Source organism: Protopterus annectens, chromosome 9.part0 (assembly GCF_019279795.1).
Source record: "Protopterus annectens isolate FY-2018-M chromosome 9.part0, PAN1.0, whole genome shotgun sequence".
Taxonomy (NCBI): Eukaryota; Metazoa; Chordata; order Ceratodontiformes; family Protopteridae; genus Protopterus; species Protopterus annectens.
The window spans coordinates 852,561,926-852,588,335 of NC_056743.1; the positions used below are offsets into that span (position 1 = coordinate 852,561,926).

General features: G+C 42.9%; 1 protein-coding gene across 1 annotated transcript in view; it reads left to right on the forward strand.

Moving 5' to 3' along the window:
• WDR46 (WD repeat domain 46) overlaps nucleotides 1-26,410 on the forward strand; it is a 282,988-nt gene that overhangs the window by 129,246 nt on the left and 127,332 nt on the right. Inside the window, exons 13-14 of the mRNA XM_044082172.1 lie at nucleotides 755-908; nucleotides 1,357-1,504. Of these exons, the coding sequence (XP_043938107.1) occupies nucleotides 755-908; nucleotides 1,357-1,504 (302 nt within the window). The remainder of the gene's footprint in view (nucleotides 1-754; nucleotides 909-1,356; nucleotides 1,505-26,410) is intronic.

Genomic DNA, 26,410 nt, shown 5'->3' on the forward strand with positions numbered 1-26,410 from the left:
ACTCACTCACTTTATATCTCAGTCGTAATGTTTATGTGGGAAAGTTATTGCATTTGATACATAAACACGCTGTGATAACTGAATTGTTTTTTTTTTTTTTTTTTTTTTTGATCACCTGTCACAAACAAGAACCAGTACCAAGCATTATCTTATTTTGTTATTTTCTATATGTTTTTGCCCCCTGCCTTCTGACTGTGAAGCCTTCCCCTATCGGACTCAGTGTCTTAGTTTCCTCATTGTGGTAGCATCTGCAGAGTCACTAGGGCAACTGTCAGCAGCTTATGAATGCTGGTTATGCCCCTGCTGGCAACCTAATTATATTTTTCCCCTAACCCAACATAACCTCTCTCCTGGGTGAGGGTATGTGCAACCCACATCACAGCAGGGGCCACAGTGACATTCCCTTTCACAAATGCATGCTGCCTTGAAATTTCTTATTGAAGGCTACTGATAGCAACTTGGCGAGCCACATGCCCACCCCTCCACCCCCAGATCACATGCCCATTTTCCAAATAATTTCTTTAGATCATGAATCACTAACATTCTTTGTGGTAATGTTGCACAACATTATGTTGTTAATTAGAGTCATGCTATATCCAAGCCTCCTCCTAACATTTCACTCTTTAATGTGAAGTGCTGGAGTTTATTGTTTTGAGACTATTATCAGTTTTACCAACTTTCAGATGAGACCGATTTTACTTTCTTTTATTGATTTGTATCTCAGTAACGGTCATTTTTTTTAATATCTTCATAGGTATATGGCCACATCAGGACTGGACAAGAAAGTGAACATTTTTGATATTCGGACGTATAAATCTCTCCATTCTTACTTGATCCCAGTAGGTGCCAGCCATCTTGGCTTCAGCCAGAAAGACCTACTAGCTGCTGGCTGTGGGAATGTTGTACAGGTATGGTTGACTTGACAGGGTCTTGTGTGACTTGATTGAGAGTTATTGCTTGGGTTTGTTAAAATGTGACTATTGATTAAACAAGAGTTGGCCCTCAACTGATGATCTTATTGGCAAACTGTAATTGTTAAGAGGCGTTTGGCTAAAAAAGTGGCCCAGAGTGCAGACATGTAAAAAGTAGACATTGTGCTTCTAGCAGCACCCTTATTTCTTATTGATTTATATAGAGTATACAAAGCTCCTCTATATAGAATGCTCCCTTTGTAACCTTCCCCTTTTATTTTATTTTACTTTATTTATAAACTGGGTGATTCCTACCATTAAGTGCTTCATTCTTAATTTAGTTATCCTGCAAGGTCTTCAACCATCAGCTGTTCTGCAGTGTTTGTAGCTTTTGAATTGGTGCTTTTGTTTCTGGCCTTTGTTGATTGTTGCTCTTTCACCTCAGGTTTATAAAGATGCACACCGACAGGTAGTGAAAAAGCCATACATGTGTCACACAGTGCGTCAGACGATCCATGGCTTGCAGTTTTGTCCATATGAGGATGTTTTGGGGATTGGACATGGTGAAGGCTTCTCTAGTATGCTTGTCCCAGGTGAGTCTCTGTTAAGTGTACGAAAAAAGTAAGTGGCAGACTCAGGATCTGGATCCAGCCTAACAACAGCGGGGAAGAGATGTTGCATCCATGTCACGCAGCTCCCTATTTCAGTTCTGTGCTTTGCAGTTCACATTCCCCCTCCCCAAAGTCCTGTATGCTGCATCAAGTTTGTGTAGGTTGTTTACTAATCTACATCTGGGTACTACTTTATTTTAATCCTAGCTCTTTGCATTATGATTTCATTCAACCACATATCCTCCTACTATACTGTGGGATTAGGAAGTGAGGGTAGTGTTCCCAGCACACCACAACACAATATATCTAAAGTAATTGCAGTCTTGTGTGGAAGAACAGTTTATTCTGATGAGCTAAAATTTCCATTTTATTTTTTCACTGGCTCCCCAGCCTAAGTCACAGTATTTTACATGCAGTTAAAAACCTTTGTTTTGCATCTGCAGATGATGTTTATTGTGTATGATGTTCAAAGGTTATCACTGGGCCTTCTCTTCATAGGCTGTTCAAGTAGCTAGTTGACGTCCCTCATGCAGTTTCTTTGATATGGCTGTTGAACTTTGATTCTTAGAAATTGATTGACATTGGTGATATAAGATGTTCTACATTAATCAAGTGGGTTTTTTGTTTATTTCTCTTCCAGGGCATTAGAGTACATTTTTCCTTCATTGTTACAGTCAGTAATCCCTCTTTCTTTGCAGCATTATTTTCTAGGTAGAGCTTTTAACAGGTAACATCCAAAATGAGTGATATGTTTTGAAGGGCTATCTTTCAAAAAGTATACTGTCCGTCAGTGATTTGTAAGCAGTATTTTTCATGTAAAATGTATTTGTTGCTTAAGACACCTGTGCTGTAAGTGCAGCTTTTCCACATCACAGGATATATATTCCTTCCTAAAAAATTATTCCTACTGCATCATATGCAAGTAATGTATGATTTAGTTGTTTCTATCTTGTTTGGCTTGCATGGAATTCACAATGCCGTCCTTAAGAATTTGTTTGACTGTGTTTTGCATCATATAATTCATTACATTTAAAAGACCACTACCGGAAAAGTGTCTGTGTGTGTGTCTGTGTGTGTGTCTGTGTGTGTGTCTGTGTGTGTGTCTGTGTGTGTGTCTGTGTGTGTGTGTCTGTGTGTGTGTGTGTGTGTGTCTGTGTGTGTGTGTGTGTGTGTGTGTGTGTGTGTGTGTCTGTGTGTGTGTCTGTGTCTGTGTGTCTGTGTCTGTGTCTGTGTGTGTGTCTGTGTCTGTGTGTGTGTGTCTGTGTCTGTGTGTGTGTCTGTGTCTGTGTGTGTGTGTCTGTGTGTGTGTGTGTGTGTGTCTGTGTGTGTCTGTGTCTGTGTCTGTGTCTGTGTCTGTGTCTGTGTCTGTCTGTGTTTGTGTCTGTGTCTGTCTGTGTTTGTGTCTGTGTCTGTCTGTGTTTGTGTCTGTGTCTGTCTGTGTTTGTGTCTGTGTGTGTGTCTGTCTGTGTTTGTGTCTGTGTGTGTGTGTGGGATCTTTTCATGACGTTTTACTTAATCTAAACATACCTGCAGCAGAATAAACAGTCATTGCTAGATTGATCCCCCCCCCCCCCCCATCTTGAATGCCCTCATATGGGCAGACATCCTGAAAAGATTTTGTTTCTTTGGAATGTTAAATATATTCCATAATGCACTTTGTGGATAAAACACATGAGGTTTGTCACCCTACTATATCCTGTCAGGTCCCGGATTCACTTTGAATGGTAGACTGATACCTTTGAGAGTCCTCAGTACTAGTGTCATTGAATAGATTGTATTGATTCTCACAAATGATTTCCTCATGCTGTGTTCCACATTCTGTTAAACAACTTCCAGAAGTTAACAAATTACTGAGGCAATCGACTTACAAAGACAAATTTTCTGAGTTTTGGTTCCTAGCCAGGTTACTCCTCCCATCCTCCAGTCTCAGGCAGGCAGGGTATCATGTGTCCTGCCTTTAAAGATTCAGCTAATTAGTCACTATTGTGTAGCAGTTACACTTAGCCTGGTGTGTCATTAGAAGTGTTCCCTTATGTCTCCCCTTATCCTGTTATCTGAGCAGCACTTTCACAGAAAATGAAGTTATAAAAATGTATGTGTCAACTCGAGTATAAGCAAATCTTAACCATTCTCCAAAATACAGCCAGTAAAATGTTCAAATTGAATTCCATACTGAATGCTTACATGGTTATCTTTGCATATAGTAGTAATGTTTTAGCATGAAGTGCACTGTATTTCATCCACAGTCTTACATGACAGTGCAGTGCTTCTGTCCTCTTTTTTTTTTTAATGAGAACCTCACAGACCTGTGATGTGAACCTCTACTTTTTATATTGCCATGTTATGTATATCTTAGTAGATGTTGACATCATGGAAGATTTTGCAAATTACTCACCACATTCCTTATAAAGCACATGGAATGATAGTTTCCACTATCCATACCCTTGTGCACACTTGTTCTGCTCATTTAATATTAATAGAGCTTCATAATAGATACTGGTAAAGTCATTTAAACTGACTCTTGGTGAACCTTCCAAGTGTCACTTATACTGCCTGTGATAGGTTATTATCCCTTTATGTGTTGCAGCATGGTCTTTTGAGCTATTAAATATTAACTGAGCAGCAGTTTGGGATGAGTAGTAAACTCATTTCCCCTGGTACTCCTATCCAACTCCAGACTGTGCAAAGTTTATTTACATATCCTGTTTATCCTGCCCATCTGATCTGACTTGTGTGTTCTTGATCCACTTGCCAGTTCTGTGACTGAAAAACTAGTGCTTCAACCTCAAGCTGCTTTAAATTGTCCCCTTCCACAGTGCATCAGAAGGTGAAGCTCCCTCATTTGCTTCTTCAGCTTTCAGACACAGTCATGATCTGCTCCTAAAAAACTAAGTTCTCCACCTCATGCTTATAACGGATTTTGGTAATTTACTTAATTTGACAGCCTTTTGTTTTTTTCAGGTACTTCTGTTTCTGGGATCTTTTCAGCTCCATTCCTTCCCTTCTCCCTTTCCTCATTTTGTTCTCCTTTCTTTTTAGTACGTAGGCATTAGGTGTACTAACCATACACAATTTTTTTATGTATATAAATGGGTATACTTACTTTCGTTGAGTAACCCAAATGGCGACTGATAAAAAGGTCATAAAATGAACATTAACCTGCTACAACACATGCACAGAGAAAGAACCTCAGCTCATGCAATATTTACAGTAAAATAAAAAACGTTGTTTTTTTGGCATGGGGGTCAAGCCTCCTTGCATCCCCTTGCCAATTATATACATTAACTACAAGATCACAAAATGTCTGGGAAAGGGCAACTGCAGTTAAAATAGATGTAAAAGAACATTTATAGCAAACTAGTTCAAGCGAAGATAAAGCTGTTCTATCCAAAACATGAAAAAGCAAACAGCTGAGTAGGAAAATCAAAAACATTTAGACCAAAGACAGTCCATCAACATATAAACTATGTAATATAATGGAAGTATATAAAATATATGTAGTATAAACATACATATTTACTTATGTGTTGTGTATGTATTATCATAGGAAAAGTTAGTTTTTTTTTTTCTATATTTATTCTAGTGACACTTGCAATCTTTACAGATTCAGTATTTTGTACAAGGTTATTTTTGCTGTTAGTTGTTTCCCTCCATACAGTGATTTTGGGGGTCGATAAGGAGAAATAAAAAAGTTTTCAAAAGCACTTCAAGTGTGGGCACAAAATTACTCCACAAAATTTAGACAACCGGTGCATCGCTTGTTTAGGTGTAAAGCCTTCGGACAGCACACCTTGTCAGGTAGAAGAAACAAGTTGGTGATAAAGGACATGCTGCCTTCTGACCAAGAGGAAGACAAGCACCGAAAATATAAGGATGGTCACAGCAAATACAAAGACAGGCCCAAGGGAAGAGTATGGATCAGGATCTAAAGAAAAGATTGGAGGGGTCCCTGGGTTTTTGACCCTCAAAAACTTTAAGGTCAGAGACTGCTAGTTCTTCAGTTCCATCTGCATTTCTGACCTTGGCTTCAGTATATTCAGAGCTCATAGACAAATATTTTCATAGGTGTTTACTAAACTAACGACCACAAGGGCCTTTAAGCCTGGCCCTGCATCCCAGATATTTGACAAGTTCTGATACCATTGATAAGTGTAAGCATGTGCCTGGGAGATTAATCATGCACAGGTTACCTGTGTCCATTGGAGACATAGGTGCCAAACCAGGGATGAATTTCCGGTTTCCCATCCATTTGTCCAAGTTGCACTTTAATTGGGTTAGGGAGGAACTCTGCTTTACATGAATGGGGAGCCTGTTCCATAGACTTGGGAAGTCTCTGGGATACATACCGATTTCTCCAGCAGGTCCTGTTTATATCACAGGCAAGGTTTAAGTCTTTAGAACGGGTAATTCTGGTGCTGTTTATTTTGTGGATATGAAGGAGGTCCATCAGAGTAGGGTCTACAGTGCCCTGCATGCCAGGCATAGATTTTCCCTCGAAAGCCTGTAGGAGACAGAATACAGGAATAGGGCCTTGAGGCGGTCTGCATAGGACATTTTACTTACACCCTGTATTCTTTTAGTGAGGAACCTCTGTGGACGTTCCAGTTGTTGGATATGCCTGGTTAGGTACAAACCAGAGGGGGCATTGTACTCAGTGATAAGTCTGATGAATGCCGAATACAGTGGAACAATGACTTCCTTTTGGACTTAGATGCCATACCTTTGTTTATAAGTTGCGCAACATGGAATGATTTCCTCACCACTGCAGACACGGGATGGTCAAAGGCTAGATTGCTATCTATGTGTGCCCCCAAGTCCCTAACTGCTGGGTCGACTCCAAGGGGTGTGTCGGATGACTTCCCAAAGCATACTGTTCTACATTTCTTGGCCTTTAGTTTTAGTCCATGGCTCTGACACCAGTTGTTTGCCTGTGTCAGCCCCTCCTGGTGAACATTTGTCAGTGTGAGATTTAGTGACACTTCCTAATTTGCAATCATCTACAAATTTAGTCAGCCGGAGACCACTGATATTGGCCTTGACTTCTGACAAATAAATGCCAAAAAGGAGCGGTCCAAGGACTTGATCCCTTGAGGGACTCCACTTGTCACTGGTCTCTTTGCAGAAGTGGACTCCCCAATTCTGATTTCCTGGGTCCTGTCTGTGAGCCAGTTGGCTATCCACTGGGTGACATACGGGTTTGTACCTAACCTCTTAACTTTGTCAACAATGCCCTAGTAGGGTATTGTGTCAAATTCCTTGACCAAGTCAAGGTAGGCAGTGTGAACGTCTTTATCCTCATCCATTGCTTTGGTGACCTTTTCAAAGAAGTCCACCAGATTGAGCAGGCATGACCTGTCCTTGATACCAAACTGGGTTGAGTCCAGTGTCTGGAGGTTTACTATATCTCTATTGATCATCTCCATGATAATTCTTTTCATGGCTTTACATATAAGATGGGTGAGACTTGTGGGTCTGTAGTTTCCAAGGTCTGTAGATGGCCCACCTTTGTGCAGAGGGATGTCTGTTGCCTTTCTGCATTCGTGAGGCACGAAACGTGTTTGGAGGCTACAGTTAAACAGTAATTCCAGAAGACCTGATAGATCATGTTTCATGCTATTTAGAAGGCATCCTGAAATATTTTCTGGATCCATTGTTGCAGTGTTCTTGTTCTTGGAGAGAGCATTAAGAACCTGTTCCCTAGTGATGGTAGAGGGAGTTAAAATTTGATGATATTTACTGAGGGAAGGTTGAGGTGAGAGAGAGTTGGGGGTTAAAGTTGGAGCTGAATTTATCAGCCAGAAGGTTTGTTAGATCTTCTGGCTCAGTGTAGATTGCTCCATTTGCAATGAGCTCTGCACACGATTGTGTATTGCCTTTGAGGTTGTGGACATCGCTAAAGAATGCTTTGTGGTTGTCCTTGGCCTGCGAGGCCAAACTTGCCTCAGATATGGCTGTGGTAGATTTTATTTGTCCTCTGAGTGCTTTTATCATGCTGGGTGCTGCTCCTCCTAATTTTTGCTATGATTTCTTCCTTCTGTTATACAGCCTACTGATTTTGTGATTCCACCAGGGTAGCTTATTTTTTGAGTTAGTTCTATACTTCCTGGTGGGTGCAGCTGCCTCTATGCAGCTATTAACATGCTTGTACGGGATTTCTTTGAACAGTTCTGCATAGACAGCAGTGTTCTCAGGGTTTATGGGGGCTTGACATTTTGCCAGTTTATCACTTACTAGCAGGAGGTTAGCCTTAAAATAGTTCCTGAATATTCCAGGTTTAGCTGAGGGTTTAGTTTTTTTTTTTTTTTTTTTTTTTTTTTTTACTTCAAAGGAGACCATTTTGTGGTCTGACCTTACCAGGGAAGGCATTGCAGTAGGGGGTGTGTAGCACTCTCCCATATTAATGAGGCCCAGATCCAGTATGGTTGCACCCCTGGTTTGTGTATTGACTATCTGGTCCAGGGAGTTTGGGTTTACAAAATCCAGGAATGTCTGTGCATGTACGATGTTCATCATGCATACAGCTGCAGTCATTACAGATGGGTTCTCCTGTCGTCAGGCGGGTCCTCGGTCGGCCGAATTTCCAAAGTCTAGGTCCGGCGTCGGTTGTTGTCGCCTTCTTCCCTGACGTCAGTGCGACAGGGGTATACAAGACACAGCCAACGCCATTTTCTTCAGTCTTTTTTGCCGCGCGGTGCCCGAAGCAGAAGCAGTTCGCAAGTGCCGGTCGGCCAGCTCCTGAAATTACGAAAATTTGGAAACAGAAGTCTTCTTTAAAGCTAAGTACCCCGTTGGGGAAACTTTTCTTGCATCAGACCGATGTCAGACAAAGTTAACAATTGTATTTCTTGTGGGAAGCAAGTACCGCATAAGGATTTCCATTCCCTCTGTATTCCTTGTTTAGGCCCAGACCACGACGTCTCGGGCTGTCGCTTTTGTGCTACTTTTAATAAACGCACTATTAAGCGTCGGGCGGAGTTCGCCCAGCACTTTTTTGGTAAAGCTTTTAACTATAAAATGTCACCGGAGACTCCGACTACCGTTTTGTCCAAAAAATGCAAGGACAAAGACCGACACGACGCCAAAACCGGCTACACGTGGTCCGGTTCTCAGTGAGGCAACTACGCAGCCCCTGACTACAGACGACACTTCTCTGGCGGTGTCCTCTGTAACTGAGACCGCAGGTTCATCGGCCCACACCCTGACTACAGCTACCGAAGCCACTGTGAGTGTTGAGCCTCTTAATGTGGACAGGTCTACTTCCACCCATGGTGTCTTCAGACCTTCTTCTTCCTTTTCCATCAAGGCCTTTACTAAGTCTAAATCAGCCATGCACTCCCAGAGGCCTGTTGCACAGGGCCCATCTCCAGGCCCCATGCCTAAAAAGCAGATGCTCAAAATGGCTGAGGATTTAATTACTCTTATCAGGGGTTCCCAACCCCCACCGGACAAGAGACCCAGAGTGGAGGAAGAATCTCCCTCTTCTGACCAGGGCTCCATTATTTCAGAACATTCTGATGAAGAGGAGCATTCGTACTCCCCTTTTGAAGATTCTGATGCAGAACAGTCCATTCCTTCTGTATCCCCCCCAGAGGATTTCCTCATTCGGGGAAACCTTGCATACCTTGAGGGAACACTTCCATTGGGAAGGCTAGGATTTTTCAGATTCAAAGAAAAGGCTTAGGGAATTTCTACTGCTACCTCAGCACAGACCTCTGGCAATACCTCCTGTCTTGGACATACTTGATGATGTTTACTCGGAGGCTTGCCTTAATCCGGATTCCCTGCCTCCAGCCCCAGTCAAGCCTGATGGGTACTACAGAGTTCCTAACTCACACCAATTTCTTTACAAAAGCCATAATGCTGACCCAGAAACCATTTCTCAGGGCCCCAAGGGAATGAAGGCCTCTACTGCTAAGAATCCATTACCTTCCGAAAGAGAGTCTAGATCCTTAGAAAGGTGAGGAAAAAAGGTATATACCTCGGCCACTCTAGCCATGAGGGCCTTAAATTGTCAGTTCCATATGCTTAAATATCAGCAGTTTCTGTTATCACAATTAAAGCATAAAATGTCACAACCTGAACAACCAGATCTGAAGGAGTTGCAGGATATGATGCATAGTGCAGAACAAGTGGGTAAGCACACCTTACAATGTGGTTATGATGCTCTAGAGGCCTCAAGTAGAGCTGCAGTTACAGGATCAGTCATTCGTAGACATGCCTGGCTTAGGGAACAAACCCTGCCTGATCATGCCAAAGCTAAATTACTAGATGCTCCTTTACAAAAGGATGTATTATTTGGTACTAATGCTGAGGAAATACTAAAGAAAATGGAAGAAAAAGCTAAATCTATGCAAACTGTTAAGGCTTTTCTGCAGGTACAACCACCACGTTTTAGTAGTAATTGGCCTTCAAAAAACTGATCCTTTCCAGACACGGACAAGCCCCAAAGAGGTAGATACAGACGCGCAAGGGGCAGAGGACAATCTCAAGGATCATATAGAGGCAGACAATGGCAACCTCCAGCATCAAGACGTGGCGAAGACAGTGCACAGCAATACAGAAAACAAACCCAATGACTTTCCCCTTTGCATGCCAAACAAGGCTCAAGTGGCAGCACCCTTGGGAGGAAAGCTGGCATTATTTTCAAAAATTGGCATATTGTCACAAAAGACAAATGGATCCTGGACATTATAAACAGAGGCTACAGATTTCATTTTCACACTTTTCCAAAAATGAGAGGCATGCCGAACCTGCCACATAATCAAAGGGCAGAGGCTCAAATACAAATTTCAAAGCTCATGGACATGAAAGCTATTCAAGAGGTACCTACTCACGAACAAGGTCAAGGTTCTTATTCCAGACTATTCCTGGTACCAAGGAAGGGAACAGATTGGAGACCCATTTTGGACTTATCCATCCTAAACACATTTCTACTCGTACCAAAATTCAAGATGCTCACCTTACAGCAGCTTCTCCCCATGCTGGGCAAGGGGTCTTGGCTGGTAACATTGGACCTCATGGAGGCATACCTGCATGTCCCAATCAGACAAAGCTGCAGAAGATACCTCAGATTTCTTGCAGGTTCAATCCACTATCAATTCTCTGCATTGCCCTTTGGCTTATCTGCTGCGGCCAGAGTATTCACGAAATGCCTGGCATCAGTAATTGCCTACTGCAGACTTGGGATACAAATGTACCCTTATTTGGATGACTGCCTGATCCAAGCGGACAGCAAACACATACTTCTGGAGCATCTAGCTTATGTAACACAGTTATTGAATTCTCTGGGATACACAGTCAACAAAGAGAAATCCAGGCTAACACCATCTCAGAAAATAATTTTCCTGGGTGCCCACTTGGACACAAACACCTAGATGGCCTATCTTACGCCAGAAAAACAGGGGCAACTAACTCAGTACTTCAAGATACTAGCAAATTGTACCAGGCTAACTGCAAGGAAAATCCTGCAGGCTCTGGGATTCATGGCATCTTGCATTCTTCTAATCCCATGTGCAAAGTTGCATATGAGGAAAGTTCAGTGGTACCTAAAAAACCTATGGTCTCAACACAGCCACAGTTTGGAAACAATGTTACCACTAATTCCATGTTTGCAAAAGGAATTTCTATGGTGTGCTCAAGCATGCCAAACAAACGCAGGTCTACCATTCTGCAAACCTCAAGCAAATCAAGTCATCACAACAGACGCCTCAGACTACGCCTGGGGGGCACACATGACAGACAGGTGCATTCAGGGCAAATGGTCCCAAAAGGAAAAGCACCTTCACATCACTCAAAAGGAAATGCTAGCAGTGATAAATACAATTACAGCTTTCAAGTACCTCCTGCATCCAGGGCAATTATTAATAAGAACAGACAACACCACAGTAATATGGTACATAAACAAACAAGGAGGAACACATTCATACCCCCTGTGCAGGCTGGCCATGTCACTTTGGAACAGGGCTCTGGAATGGCAAATCGAGCTTCAAGCACAGTACGTGCCAGGTATGGAAAACACGCTGGCAGACAATCTAAGCAGAAATATGACAGACCCTCACGAATGGAAGTTGCATCCTCTAGTGTTTACAAAGATAATCCAAGCCTAGGGAAGGCCAGACATAGATCTCTTTGCCTCCCACAAAAATCACCAATTGACAAAATTCTGCTCAAGGACATTTCATCCAAAGGCCTGGAGAGTGGACGCCCTTTCTTTCAGTTGGGCAGCACGGACAGTTTACGCTTTTCCACCTCTTCCTCTACTGCCCAAGGTGCTTTTGAAAACAAGAGCAGACAGACCAAAGATGATACTGATTGCACCAGATTGGCCAAGACAACACTGGTACCCACTCCTGAGGAGCCTAACACATTCTCCTCCCTGGACCCTACCTCTAATGCCTCTTCTGACTCAGCACAGCTACAAACCTCTTCACAGTCAGCTGAAAACACTCAATCTGGCTGCATGGAAAATTCCTTAACACCACAACAGACCCTTCTCTCCAAGGAGGTACAGGATGTCATTTTGGAAGCCAGAAGGCCATCTACTAGAAAAGCTTACTCCGCAAAATGGAAATGGTTTTGCGCTTGGAATGAGAAAAAGGACCAGGATCCTAGAAAACTGAATTTGCCTCCGATATTACAGTATCTAACTGAGCTGCTGAACAGTGGACTTTCATTCTCCTCCATCAAAATCCATGCCTCAGCCATTTCTGCAGAATACAACACTGATCCACCCTTATTCTCTCACCCACTCTTAAGACAGTTCCTCAGAGGGGCTAAGAATATAAGACCTCCAAGGAAACAACCAATCCCAGCCTGGGATCTTAATTACATTCTAGAAAAATTAACATTGCTTCCCTTTGAACCAGCTGCCTCAACAAGATTTGCAGTATTTGTCCTGGAAAACAGCTTTCCTTCTGGCTATTACCTCAGCTCATAGTGTCTCGGAATTACAAGCCCTCATGGCTGTGCAGCCCTTTCTCATCTTCCATCAGGACAGGGTTTCCCTACGAACCAACCCGTCATTTATGCCTAAGGTAGTATCCAGGGTAGCTTTAAATCAGGCCATACACTTACCTACCTTTTACCCCAATCCTCAAAACAAAGGGGAAAGGCTGCTACATTCCTTAGACATCCATAGACAGCTGCGTTACTATTTGGACAGAACAAAGCCGTTCAGGAAATCAGAACAACTCTTTGTGTCCTATGCTGTAGGAGCTCAAGGGAAGCCAATTTCCAAACAGACAATTTCAAAATGGATAGGCCACTGCATACGTTTTTGTTACTCCTTTCATGGTAAATCTGTGCCTGCTGGCATCAGATCCCACTCCATGGTAAATCTGTGCCTGCTGGCATCAGATCCCACTCCACAAGGGCCACAGCTACCTCTGCAGCCTTCCTCAGAGGAGTTCCTACCAAAGATATTTTGGAGGCAGCCACTTGGAGTTCGGTGCATACCTTCACTAAACACTACTACCTACCTTTATACTCCAAAACAAGAGCAGGCTTTGCCACTGCTGTGTTGCAGGGTATTCTGGCTCCTCCTAATTCCACCTAGTGCCTACCACCCTGTGCGTAGCTTTGGGATTCTACCCATCTGTAATGACTGCAGCTGTATGCACGATTAACATAGTACAGTTTTGTACCTACCATAAATGTAGATGTTCAAGTGCTAATACAGCTGCAGTCCAGGTTTCCCTCCCTCCTTCCCCTCTTGGTACAGGCCTAGTGGCTAAATCCTCCTCATACAACCTGTTTGGGTTATCCTTCTATGGTGTATTTGCTTGCAACTACTGAATTTTGATTATATTGCATTGCATGACTATACATAGATATATAAATTATGTATTGCCTTCCTTCTGGGGGCACCTGACATCTGGGGCAAGAAAGACTGAAGAAAATGGCGTTGGCTGTGTCTTGTATACCCCTGTCGCACTGACGTCAGGGAAGAAGGTGACAACAACCGATGCCGGACCTAGACTTTGGAATCCGGCTGACCGAGGACCCGCCTGACGGCAGGAGAACCCATCTGTAATGACTGCAGCTGTATTAGCACTCGAACATCTACATTTATGGTAGGTACAAAACTGTACTTTTGGTGTCGTATACGATTCCCAGTTAAAAGCGGGGGTAATTAGTCACCCATGAATATGGTATTGGGTTGGATGGTTAGTGTTTCTAAAAAGTTTAAGTACATGGTATGTGTTTCCTGGGTCATAGAGGGGGGCCTATATCTTGCAAGGAAGTGGTATTGGATTTTGCCTATGGCAATTTGAACATGGAGCAGCTCAAGTGTATTGTCCTGTTTAACCAACCTTGAAGAATATTTATTTTCGATGTAAATAGCGACACCTCCACCTTCAGTCCCTAGCTGGCATAAATGTGTGGAAAGCATTATAACCTTGCACTGTTGGTGTCTGCAGCTTTAAACCATGTCTCAGTGACAGCTCATATGTTAGCACTATCTAGGGTAAAGAGAGCTTCTGGGAAGTGGAGTTTTTTGTTTAGACTCCCTAGCATTGAGGAGTAATACTTTCAGATTTTCCTGGTTACTAATATTCGAAAGCCAAGGGGGGGAGAGGTGTAGACCATCCCTGGCAAAGCAGCGTGATCTGACCATCTCCTTCCATTCTGACAGATATTACACCCCCTTAGAATGATACCAGAAAGTAAGCCAGTTATTAAAGTCAAATCATCTTTTGTTCGTGTTTTGGCATCATCCTTGGAGAAGGTAAAATGCTGCTCAGTGCTAAGCTCGTACCAGCCTGAGCCGCATATTCCGAGAGCTGCATGATGTGTCTCTTCATATTGTGTAGGGAGATGCATCTCAGGTCATTTACTCTCACATGGATTATGACTGAGTCATATTGGTAATTGTGGTCCAGTAAACTTGAGTGCATGCGTAATGTGGTGGATCCTATCCCCAGATAAGCAACTTACTGTGACTTTCTCCTTACTCAGCCTGGTGAGAGGGATATCAGTGTGTCTCATGATGGAGTGCTCAATGACTAGAATGTTGGATTGTGTGGTGGCTTGCCTTATGGAGTTAGAAGTAGAGGCTCCATGAGATGTATGCTGTATGTGTTGATGTGGATGTTGTTTTGAAAGAGCGCATTTGCGGCTGCTGAGGGTATTTGTTATGTGTACTTCATCTAGGAGGTCTTTATGGTTTAGAAAGGTTACATTTAATTGCCTCAGCATATGTGGGTTGATATGTCTGCTTTGAATTGTGCGTGATGGGTGCAGCGTGTGTACTACTGACAGCAAGAATCTCAATGGCAACACCCAGATCTGTTCTGAGTTACAGCACAACGGCAAGAAAATTACAGAACCAACTGATATTGCCAACATCCTGGCAGATAGGTTCAATGCTAACTTTACCCCCCTCTCACCCCCTAAAGGGCCCATATCTGTACAGGAAGAATGCAGAGTCCCTGTAATCACAATTACAGAGGTAAAAGCTGCTCTCTCTAAAGCCAAAAACACAGCATCCATGGGACTGGACAACATCCCAGGCTGCATTTTACACAAACTTCAGAATGAACTGGCTCCACACCTAAGCACCATGTTCAATCATAGCCTCACATCAGGCTTTGTGCCCACTGAATGGTGCACAGCAACAATTATCCCACTCCACAAAGGGGGAGCCACCACTGATCCTGGGAGCTACCGCCCTATTAGCCTGATGAACCTGGTCTGCAAAGCCATGGAACGTATCATCATGGAACTCATAAACAAAGACATTGGTAACCTCCAAACTGTGGACCCCACCCAGTTCGGGTTTATGAAAGGCAGATCATGCCTCCTGAACCTGATTGACTTCTTTGAGGCAGTCACCAAAGCCGTAGACAAGGGTAAGGTGGCTCACATAGCCTATCTTGACCTCACCAAGGCTTTCGGCACCATCCCCCATTCTGGAATTATAGCTAAACTCACTAAACTAGGTATAAATCTCTGCGTCACAAGATGGGTCGCCAACTGGCTCACTGACAGAACCCACACTGTAAAAGTTGCAGACTCCAAATCTGACTTCAAACCAGTGACGAGTGGAGTACCACAGGGTTCAGTCCTGGGACCTCTCCTGTTTGATATCTACTTCTCTGAAGTACAGGCTAACACAGAAGGCCTCTGTCTAACGAAGTTCGCAGATGACTGCAAACTAGGAGCCATAGTGGAGTCCCCAAATGATGTGGACATCCTACAGAAGGGCCTCACTGAGACAGATGCCTGATGTCAGAGCCATGGCCTCATGCTCAATGCCACAAAGTGCATTGCCATCCCCTTTGGTAAAAACTCTACCCATGAACTACCACATAGGTAGCAGTCTACTTAACACCAAATGTGTGATAAGAGACCTTGGGACCCAGGTGGACAGTAGTCTCTCCTTTGATAATCACATTGCCACAGTAGTCAGGAAGTTCTTCTACATGGCACACTTCATCACAAAAGGGTTCTCATCCAGGAAAAAAAGAGGTCATTGTTCCCCTCTACTCAACACTCATTAGACCCATTATAGTGTACAATGCCCCTTTTGGAATGTACCTCACAGGACATCTGCAGCAGCTGGAAAGGCCACAGAAGTACCTCACAAAGAGGATTACTGGCCTCAAACAGATGCCGTACACTGACTGTCTCAAAAAACTTCAGCTTTACTCTGTGGATAGATTCCTGTCCCAGAGACTTCCCATACTCTGGAACAAGCTATACCCATCTATGTCAAGCAAAGTTCTTCATTAGCACTCTTCAAGAAAAATCTTGATGAGTGGATGGGAAATAGGAAATACACCCCGGGGATCTCTTCTGTGGCTCTGCTCAACAATGACACAGGAAAATAATTTTCTTGTGTGGCATAAGCCAGGGGAAGGGAACCTTGTTGGCTAGGCTTACTTAGGCCCTTGGGCCGATAGCCTAGTACCTACATATGAACCTTATTGATATTTGGAGTACTTTTATGTGAGAGCTTTGCCTCCAGTGATATTGGAATCACATTGTGACGTACTTCTAAGTTTCCTTCTCAACCCAATTTCAGTCTGCGTTCAGGTCCTTCAAAAGTGCCTCAGATTTAGAATTGGATTTATGGTGAGGGCCTTTGCCAAGACCCATATCAATATGGGTGTTCTTCTATCCCCTCCACTCTGAGGCTGGAGCGGCTGGTCTTTCAGTCCTCTTTGCATACTCCTTTCGTGGTCCAGTGTTCAGATCTGATGGTATGGGAGCCAACCTCCCATTTGGAGCCAGTGTTCAGCTACCCTGCCTTCAGCTCTGAAGCCTTCTAATCAAATTCACTGAGCTCCAAGGCCTTTGGATTCAAGTGGCATTTGGAGCTGCACTTCTGTGTCTTTTTTCGACCCATCCCATATGGTACCATGTTTGGTGTTGGAGTCTTCTGCTTTCAAGGCATCTGTTCAGAGCCCCTCCTCGGGTCCATCCACTCTGTCTAATTTGGGGATTCCCTGTTGGAGGCAGCCTATGCCCTCTGCAGAAGGGGTAGTGCTGATGCTCGATGGTGGCTCAGCTCATCAGGCAGATGTGCGTTCATCTGTCAAGGTTATGAGGAGGATCATAGCCTCTCCCCCCCCAAGATTGGCTAAATGGGCTCCATTGGTGTCAGCCCCACCCACGGGACACCTTTCTATTCTGTCTTGAACCTCCCATAGTTTCCAAGGTCAGAGTTGAGCTGCTATTCTGAAAACTATTGCACAAGCACTGGACCAGTCCTTTGACTCATGTTCTCCATCACCTAAAGTTAAGAGGAGGATGTAGAAGCACATTGACTCCCCAGATGAATCTTTCACCTTGGACACTGACTTAGAGGATCAGGAGAGTTACCCCCAATCCCCTCCAGCTGACCTCAGCTTTAGCAAAGTTTTATGACTTGTGCACCAGTGGGAAATTGGACCACAGACCCACCTTTCCAGGACAAGCATGTCCTTTTTCTTTTTCTTTTTTTTTTTTTTTTTAATAGGGATATGGCTCAATCCCCTTCTACTGCTTGGTTGGTTCCTCCGATAGATAGTCTGATCAGCATGGCCACCAGGAGGACATATTAGAAGCATGATTCTTCCAGATATGTCTGAAGAAAAACAGAAGATTTTCTGCCCCCCCCCCCCCCCCAAACAACAGTTTTTTTGGTTTTAAGAATTCTGTGGTGGATTCCATCATCATTGCAACAGCAATTAAAAAAGAGCTAATGGAAGATGCAGCCTCTGTCCAACCACCCAACAGGGATTCTACGGCAGTAGACAGAAAGGGGAAGCAGGCATCTGCTTCAAGCACCTTTGCCTTATGAGCCGTAATAAATTTAAAAGAGATTTGCCAGAACATAATCTAGCCCCTTTGAAAAGGCTTCCTAGTACAGACTCTAGAAAACAGTTGGAGGCTACACTGAGCATGATGTTTAAAATTACTAATCTCTCAATGTGGCTGTTCTGTAATGCAGCTGTGTGAATTTGCAGACATTTTCAAGGTTTCCTTTTCCAGTGTACTTTAATCCTCTTTTAGTCCATCAGTTAAGATGGGAGAATGCTGTCTGCTGTAGGCATTAATACTGAGACCCCAAAGCAGTCGTACAGTAGCAATCAAAACAGGTTTGAATACCTTTGGTTTAGAAAACCCTGGTGTCATCTGTTAAGACCACCTCTGTCACAGAAAGCTGCAGCAGAGGCATCCTCTTTAATGGACACGAGCCCAGAGGTCTGTGGAGGTCCACAGAATCTGTAATATTGGGAGCACTTTTCTGACAGACAGCCTAAATGTCTTCGAAAGGCTGTGTGGCTGCTCCCCTCTGAATGCAGTCAGGTGGCATTTATCCCCACTGCCTGCCTGCATGGATGATTTTTTTTGTCAGAGGGTAATATCCAGAGGCTGCTAAATGCCCTTTTTAAAAACATCCATTGCCACACCCAAGTGGCTGCTTCTAAATGATTACTGTTCCATCATCAGGAGGTGGCCAGGAGCAAGATTTTTTGTTTTCCTACAAAGAGAGAGTTATTCAAGAGGTCCCATCAGACCACACAGGGTGTGGTTATTATTCAAGATTTCTTTGGTCCCAAACCAAAAAAAAAGGACCTCCCAATATTGGACGTAAGCAAACTCAGCCACTACGTGAAGAAGACCTGCTTCAGGATAGTCATTGCAAGCAGTTTTGCCTTGCCTTCAGACAAACAACTAGTTGCGCTCACTTATCTGCACATCAAAATAGCAAGCCTGTCCAGGAAATTTCTACACTTTCATATAAGGTTCAGTCATTTCCAATTTAGAGGCTTACCCTTTGGTCTCACCACAACCCCCCCCCCCCCAGATGTTCACTATGTGTATGGCCATGGTAGCAGTGATCTCGAGTCTGCTCGGGATAAGAGTCTTCCCATATCTGGACAACTGGCTGTTCATTGCCAAGGCCATGGACTATTTGCTCCAGATCTGCCTTTCTTGGGATATTTCTATATGAAGTCTCTGTTACAATTAGCACAGTCCATACAGTTCATCTTATGTCACTTGGACACCAGATCCTGCACCATATGTCTGTCTCCAGAAAGTGTCCAATCTTTAAGACTTGAAGTTTTGAATCTACTTCTCTTCTCCACTAGCAGCTTTTATTCTAAGGGTTCTAGACCTAATGGCATCTTCCATTCTGATGATTTAGCTAGCTCTGCTTCATAGGAGAATCCTACAGTGGTTGCATGAAACACAAAGGTCACAACTAGAGGCTCTGTCATCGCCTGTACAAATCACTTATCTTTGTAGGTGCCAGCTTCATTGGTGTCTGACCATCCAGTTGTTATCAGAGGGAAGGCTTTTCTTTCTTCTTTTATCAGCCATAGTAGCCACTGACTCTTCCACTGTGGGGTTGGGGTCACACTATTAGAAGAAAATGGCTCAAGGTATGCGATCAGAACAAGAGGCCAGTCTTCATATCAGTGTCTGGGAGGTAATGGTGGTCCTCCTGGCTTTGCCAGAATGCAAGAAAATTTGTCTCAAAGGGTGAGTGCCATTCAAAAAGCCAACATGACAGTAGTTTGATACATCGAAAAATAAGGAGGAACCAGATCCTACAACTTATGCCAGGAAGCTGTGAAAGTATAACATTAAGCAGTTACATTGCATCACTTCTTGACAGCACACATTCCAGTGAGAGCCAGCTGTTTTGCCAACAAGCTCAGCGGATCCATTCTTTTGCCTGACAAGTGGCCTCCTAATTCTGAGGTGGTGCATCAAATCCTTTGTTGATGGGGCAATCCTCGATGCAATCTGTATGCCTCTCCAACCAACACAAAATGCAGCAGCTACTTAATCCTAAATCCCCCAAAGGGGAAGGTCCCCAAGGACTATCTTGTTTGGCAGTGGCCAGCTTGGCTTCTTTGTGCCTCCCCACACTTCCTCTTATGGCCAGATTCATAAAGAAGGGAATCCGATGCAAAACCATGGTGGTACTCATTGCCGCATACTGGCCCAGAGAAATCCAGTTCCCCTCTACCCAATCTTTATATCAGAAAGTCCCCATGGCAGTTAGATCCCAGAGATGATCATTTTCATCTCTCTAGGTTGCCTCAGCCAGACAGACACAATCTCAGACTAGCTGCAGGGTTTCTCCAACTCCAGTAATGGTCAGAGGACCCACATTTTCTTGAGGTTATTCATATCTTCTCTTCCTCCCAGAATCTGCCCATAAAGTGTACTGGAGTAAGTGAAAATGTTTTGCAGCTTGGGTTGCTCCTCAATGGATAGATCACTTCAAAGCATCTGTTCCTCAGGTGCTTCTCTTTCTCTATTCTTTTTTCTTCTGGTTCCAGCTTTTCAGCTATTGAGGTTCAACTAGCTGTCATTTCCAGTATTTACCAGGACTTGGACTCCCTTTCCTTGGCTTCTGTTCGATCTTTATCATGGTCACATTCTTGCTGTGTCTTCATAAAGGAACCAGTCCCTCCATGAGACCTCAAATTTACATTGCGTAACAAAGCCCCCATTCGAGCCAGCATCAGCCTCTTCATTTAGGTGGACTAGACCTTATCCTTTGTGGCTGTAACCTCAGCCAGGAGGATAATTTGAATCACATGCAATATCATAATCTCCTCCTTTAATTGTTTTTTTTCACACAGACCTGGTCTCATTATGAATTAATTCTTTTTTCTATCAAAGATAACATCCAGATCTAACTTGAATCAATCCATCCATCTTCTAGTGTTCATTCCCAACCAGTCCCAACAGGAGAGAATACCTACTTCACACTTTGGATGTTAATAGGCAATTGTGCTTCTATCTTCAGAGAACCAAGACCATCAGAAAGGATCCTCAGCTTTGTTTCCTTTGCTCCTACTAGATTGGGCTCCATATGTTCTTAATGTTACCTTTTCCAGGTGGATTTCTGATGCTATAGTATTTGACATTCTTCATAGTGTTGCAGTGCTGATTATTTGGTCTTCCTGCCATGCAGAAGCCCCTGACTGGACTGAATTCTGGAGTTTTTACATCATACCTAACCAGCAGACATCCTAATACTGACGTTTAGACGTCAGGGTATGAGAAGAAGGGGAGTCAGTGCCACTGTCAGTTCTTTCTAGCCATGAAGTCTGATGCACTTCAGGCATGTTCAGTATGCTTGCTGTCCCTCAGTAGGGTTGCCACCTTTTAAGTAGGCCAAAGTGTGACATGGGACTGTGGTCAATATGGCACTGGTCACACCCTGTATCCATGACATAACCACAGCCATAACTTTGGCATCAGTCATTTCTTGCTGTGAGACCCTCTTGTAGTATGCTAACATCATTTGGGGAGTCGGTGACAGCACCCAACATACAGGCTTCACAAACTTAGCCACAGGTCTTTTGTCTTTGCCTGGACATCTGAGAAGTAGATGCCAAACAGTAGGGGTCCCAGGATATCTCTGGGGAATACCACTAGTAACAGGTCTGCTGTCAAAGGTAGAGGCACCTATTTTGACCGTGTGGGTCCTGTCATTGAGCCAGTTGGCCACCCACCTGATGAGATGATGGTAAGTTGTGTTAGCTTTTCGATACTGCCCGAGTGGGGGATCGTGTCAAAGGCTTTGGCCAAGTCAAGGTAAGCTGCATGTACTGACATTTCCTCATCCAGGACCTTGGTGGATAGTCTCAAAAAAGTCTACCAGGCTCAGCAGACAAGATCTACCCTTGACTAATCTGAGCTGGGTGGGGTTAAGTGCTTGGAGATTGCCTGTGTCCTTGTTTATGAGGTCCATAATAATATGCTACATGGACTTACAAATCAGACTTGTCAAGCTAATGGGTCAATAGTTTCCAGGGTCAGTAATAGCACTACCTTTGTGCAATGGGATGACAATGGCAGTTCTCTACTCTGCTGGAATGAAGCCTGTACTTGGGTTATGATTGAATAGGGTGCTTAATGGCGAGGCTCGTTCTTGCTGTAGATGGTGCAGAATGCAGCCTGGGATACTATCGGGTGCCATGGAAGCTGTGTTCTTGGCCTTGGATAAGACCTTTAACACTTGATCTACAGAGGTGTGAGGTGCAGGACAAGTATTGGGGATGTCGAATGGGCCTCTGGGGGGGGCAGGGGAGTGAAGTTTGCGCTGAACCTTTCTACTAACAGGTTGGCTGAGGCAACAGGGTCAAGTGGTACTGTTAAGAACTAATTCAGAACAAATCTGGGCTTTGCCATGGAGGTTCCTGATGTAACTGAAAAAGGCTTTGTGGTTACCCTTTGTTTTGGAGGCTAGTTTTGATTCATAATTGGCTTTGGAGGTTTTCACTAGTGATCTAATTTGCCTGTTGAGGCTGAGTGAGTTTTTCCAGTTGGGAATTTGTTCCTTTTTACTCTTTTATAGGTTCATAGGTGTGTACTAGGCTAATGGCCCTGGAGCCTTTACAAGCCTAGCCCATAGGATTATTCCTGGCATTGTACCACCCAACCTTAGTTCCCAGTGCCTCTGTCGAGTAGAGCCACTGGTGTGATCCCTGGGGTGAATTTTCTATTTCCCATCCACTCATCAAGATTCCTCTTGAAGAGGGCCAGTGAGGTGCTCTCCTTGACGACATGTATGGGAAGTCTATTCCATAGCATGGGCAGTCTCTGGGTTATGAACTTGTCCCTCCAGCATGTTCTGTTGATTGTGGTAATGAGGTTGAGGTCTCTGGAGGGTGTGGTGCAGAGGGATTGGGATTTCTTTAAATGTAGCATTTCTAACAGACACGGCTTTGTAAGTCAAGCAGAGATTGCCTCTAAGTAGGCGATATGAGACGGAAAACAGTTGAGTTTTTTGAGTCTGTCCATATAGTGTAACAGGCAAAACAGCACTCCTGCACGAAAGGCAGATGCACGGCTCAAAAACAAATGTAAAAATCCTGTAGAAAAAGAGCCAGCATACTGTGTACAAAAGATTCACTTTATTTGAACAAAATCAGACCGGTTTCGGACGGAAATATATCACAGCCTTCCTCAGTGTAAAAAATATATTGAATAATGCAGCTTAAATTAAACATTAAATACACATGTCTAAGGGCTGATTGGTCCATCCTAGAATTGTTCATTCAAACTGGGAGGGAACAACCCACCCAATTTCACAATCCACTTTTTTTCTTTGTTATTTAAAATAGAGTGCCCCATGTTATTGGATTTATTACCCTTCACAATATCAATAACCATAAATGAGACCCTGGCAGTAGAATGTGTCAGATGATGTTTATAAAGTGCATTAGAAGCCTTTTTGTTTTTAATGTTACTGATGTGTTCCGAGAGTCTTATTCTAAATGGACGCGAAGTCTGACCGATGTAAAAAGAACCACAGGTACATGTAGCTTGATAACCTTTTATTTGTAAATAACAAGTGTCCTGATAGAAAAATGTATTACTACTGAGAACATAGCCTGCTAATTGTACCAAAAAGGAATTGAAATCAGTAGTAGTAGAAAAATCAAAAAATTTAGGAGGGATCAGACTGATTACCAGCAGGGCAATCCTTTCTCAAATAATTCCAAGCATGTGAGATTCACACCTACATTAACAAAGGCTTCAAAGAGAAAGAGACCGCGTTCTATTCTTAGAAAATCTGGCCATGATACTGGGTCCTCGACTGAGGACATTTCTTCTTGTACAGATAACGAATTCCAATCGGTATCAAGTTCACCACTACCAAAAAGGACAGTATTGTCTGTCCCTTTAGGCCCAAGTATCGGCGGGGGGGGACGTAAACACAGGAGGCATAGACAATATTCAGAGTTTGTTGAAAATGGTCATACAGAATTAGTCACAGATTATAACAGGAATGTTTTAAATCTATCCGATTTTGGGCCATCTCCAGCCCACTTGTCTGCTCAATAAAGGCTTAACTTACATTCCGGGTTTTATGGTGTCTGAAGAAATGTTTGCTCAAGATTTAATGTCCTTTTGTAGAACTTTGAATTTAAGATTATTTTTTGGTAATGATGATAATGATTTAGCTGATAAATTTGTATATCATAAATCATCTTTTACTCCCCCAATGCATCCTTTGGTACATCAGTTCCAGAATAGCGTTCTCAAAGATCTGCATTTTTCTAGGTCAGAGACATTTTATAAACCGAATAATGTAACTATTGTTGAAATACAAGCTATTCTGGAACTACAACATAACAAGAATATTGTCATCATTCCAGCGGACAAAGGTGGAGCCGTGGTTGTGTTAAATTGGAAAGATTATGATCAGGAAGCTAAGACAGTTGTCTGATGGTAGATATTACTTTGAGATGCATATCAATCCCATTCATCGTTTCAAAAAATTAATCGATGATTTTTTGATTCAGGCCAGGGATGAAGCTATTATCACTAATGATATCATGCAACAACTCATGATTCAGGACCCGGCCAATCAATACATCTATTTTCTGCCAAAAATACACAAAAATCCATTACATCCACCGGGCAGACCAATTGTCTCAGGCAAGGGGTATATTACAGAACCCCTATCTTTGTATCTGACCAAACACTTGAAACCCCTGCTTCATCTAGTCCGTTCTAGATTACAGGACACCACAAATTTTCTGCAGATAATTTCAGACAGCCAATTAGAACCTGATTGATTGATGTGCACGCTAGATGTGTGCGCTTTATATACAAACATCCCACATGAATCCGGTTTGGAGGCCTTAAGTTATTGGCTGGAGGTGGCTAATCTATATCATTCTGATTTTAATTCTTTTTTGGTACAACTAGCAGGCTATGTTCTCAGTAGTAATGCATTTTTCTATCAGGACACTTGTTATTTACAAACAAAAGGTACAGCAATGGGGGCTTCTTTTGCCCCCATTTATGCCGATGTGTTTATGGCATTTGTTGAAAAATATCTCATTTATGATCATGAGAATAACATTTATTTAGAACACATTGATATTTGGAGACGTTTTCTAGACGATTGCTGGATGGTATGGAAAGGAGAGATTGATATGTTACATGGATTCATATCTTATCTGAACAACAATCCATGGGGATTACAATTTACTGTTCATTATGATCTAAACAGCATCACGTTTTTGGATGCGACTATCAATAGATTACCAGACCATACGCTGAGTACGAAGTATTCAGAAAATATCCCCAGTATAATACCATTCTACATGCGTCTAGTTTTCATCCTCCACATATAGCCCGAACATTCCCAAATCGCAATTCATTAGATTAAAACGAATTTGTTCTGATGATTCTTCATTTCAAAACCAAAGGAAGGATCTTACAAACAGATTTTGAGCTAGGGGTTATGGTATGGGGTATGTGTTGCAGGCAAGCAATTTGGTTAATTCAACTGATAGGGAGGAATGTTTGAGATATAAAGATCATAACGTCACAACAACACAAACCATCAGGCTGGTTACAACGTATGCCAGGAACACGGTCAACTTAATCGAAAGTGTCAGGAGACATTGAAACATACTACAATATGATGATGAGCTAGCCCAAATTATACCCAATAGATGTCAATTTTCATATCGCAAGGGCAAAAATCTTGGTTCCTGTTTCAATCATTATAAACATGGGTCTATGCATCAACCTTCTCAATATATGCAAACCACTATAATGGGGCAGCCTCTAGTTGGCTTTTATCCATGTGGACATTGTATCCACTGTGACAAGGTGGTCAAATCTAAACAATTTTCTAGCGGTAATTGTTCGGTAGTTTATGATACACAGTTTTTTGCCAATTGTAGTACTGATTGGCTAGTATATCAAGCTACATGTACCTGTGGTTCTTTTTACATCGGTCAGACTTCGCGTCCATTTAGAATAAGAATCTCGGAACACATCAGTAACATTAAAAACAAAAAGGCTTCTAATGCACTTTATAAACATCATCTGACACACTCTACTGCCAGGTTCTCATTTATGGTTATTGATATTGTGAAGGGTAATAAATCCAATAAAATGGGGTGGCACTCCTTATTTTAAATAACAAAGAAAAAAAGTGGATTGTGAAATTGGGTGGGTTGTTCCCTCCCGGTTTGAATGAACAATTCTAGGATGGACCAATCAGCCCTTAGACATGTGTATTTAATGTTTAATTTAAGCTGTATTATTCAATATATTTTTTACACTGAGGAAGGCTGTGATATTTTTCCGGCCGAAACCGGTCTGATTTTGTTCAAATAAAGTGAATCTTTTGTACACAGTATGCTGGCTCTTTTTCTACAGGATTTGTCCATATAGGACAAATGTTTAAGGCCTAGGATCCTCTTTGTGAGGTACTTTTGCGGCCTCTCCAGTTGTTGCAGGAGTTTAGTGAGGTACGTGCCAAATGGGGCATTGTACTCAATGATTGGCCTAATGAGGGAAGAGTAGAGGGAGACCATGACCTCTTCCTGGATGCAAAACCCTTACTAATGAGATGTGTCACATAGACGGACCACAGTGGCAATGTGGTGGTCAAAAAAG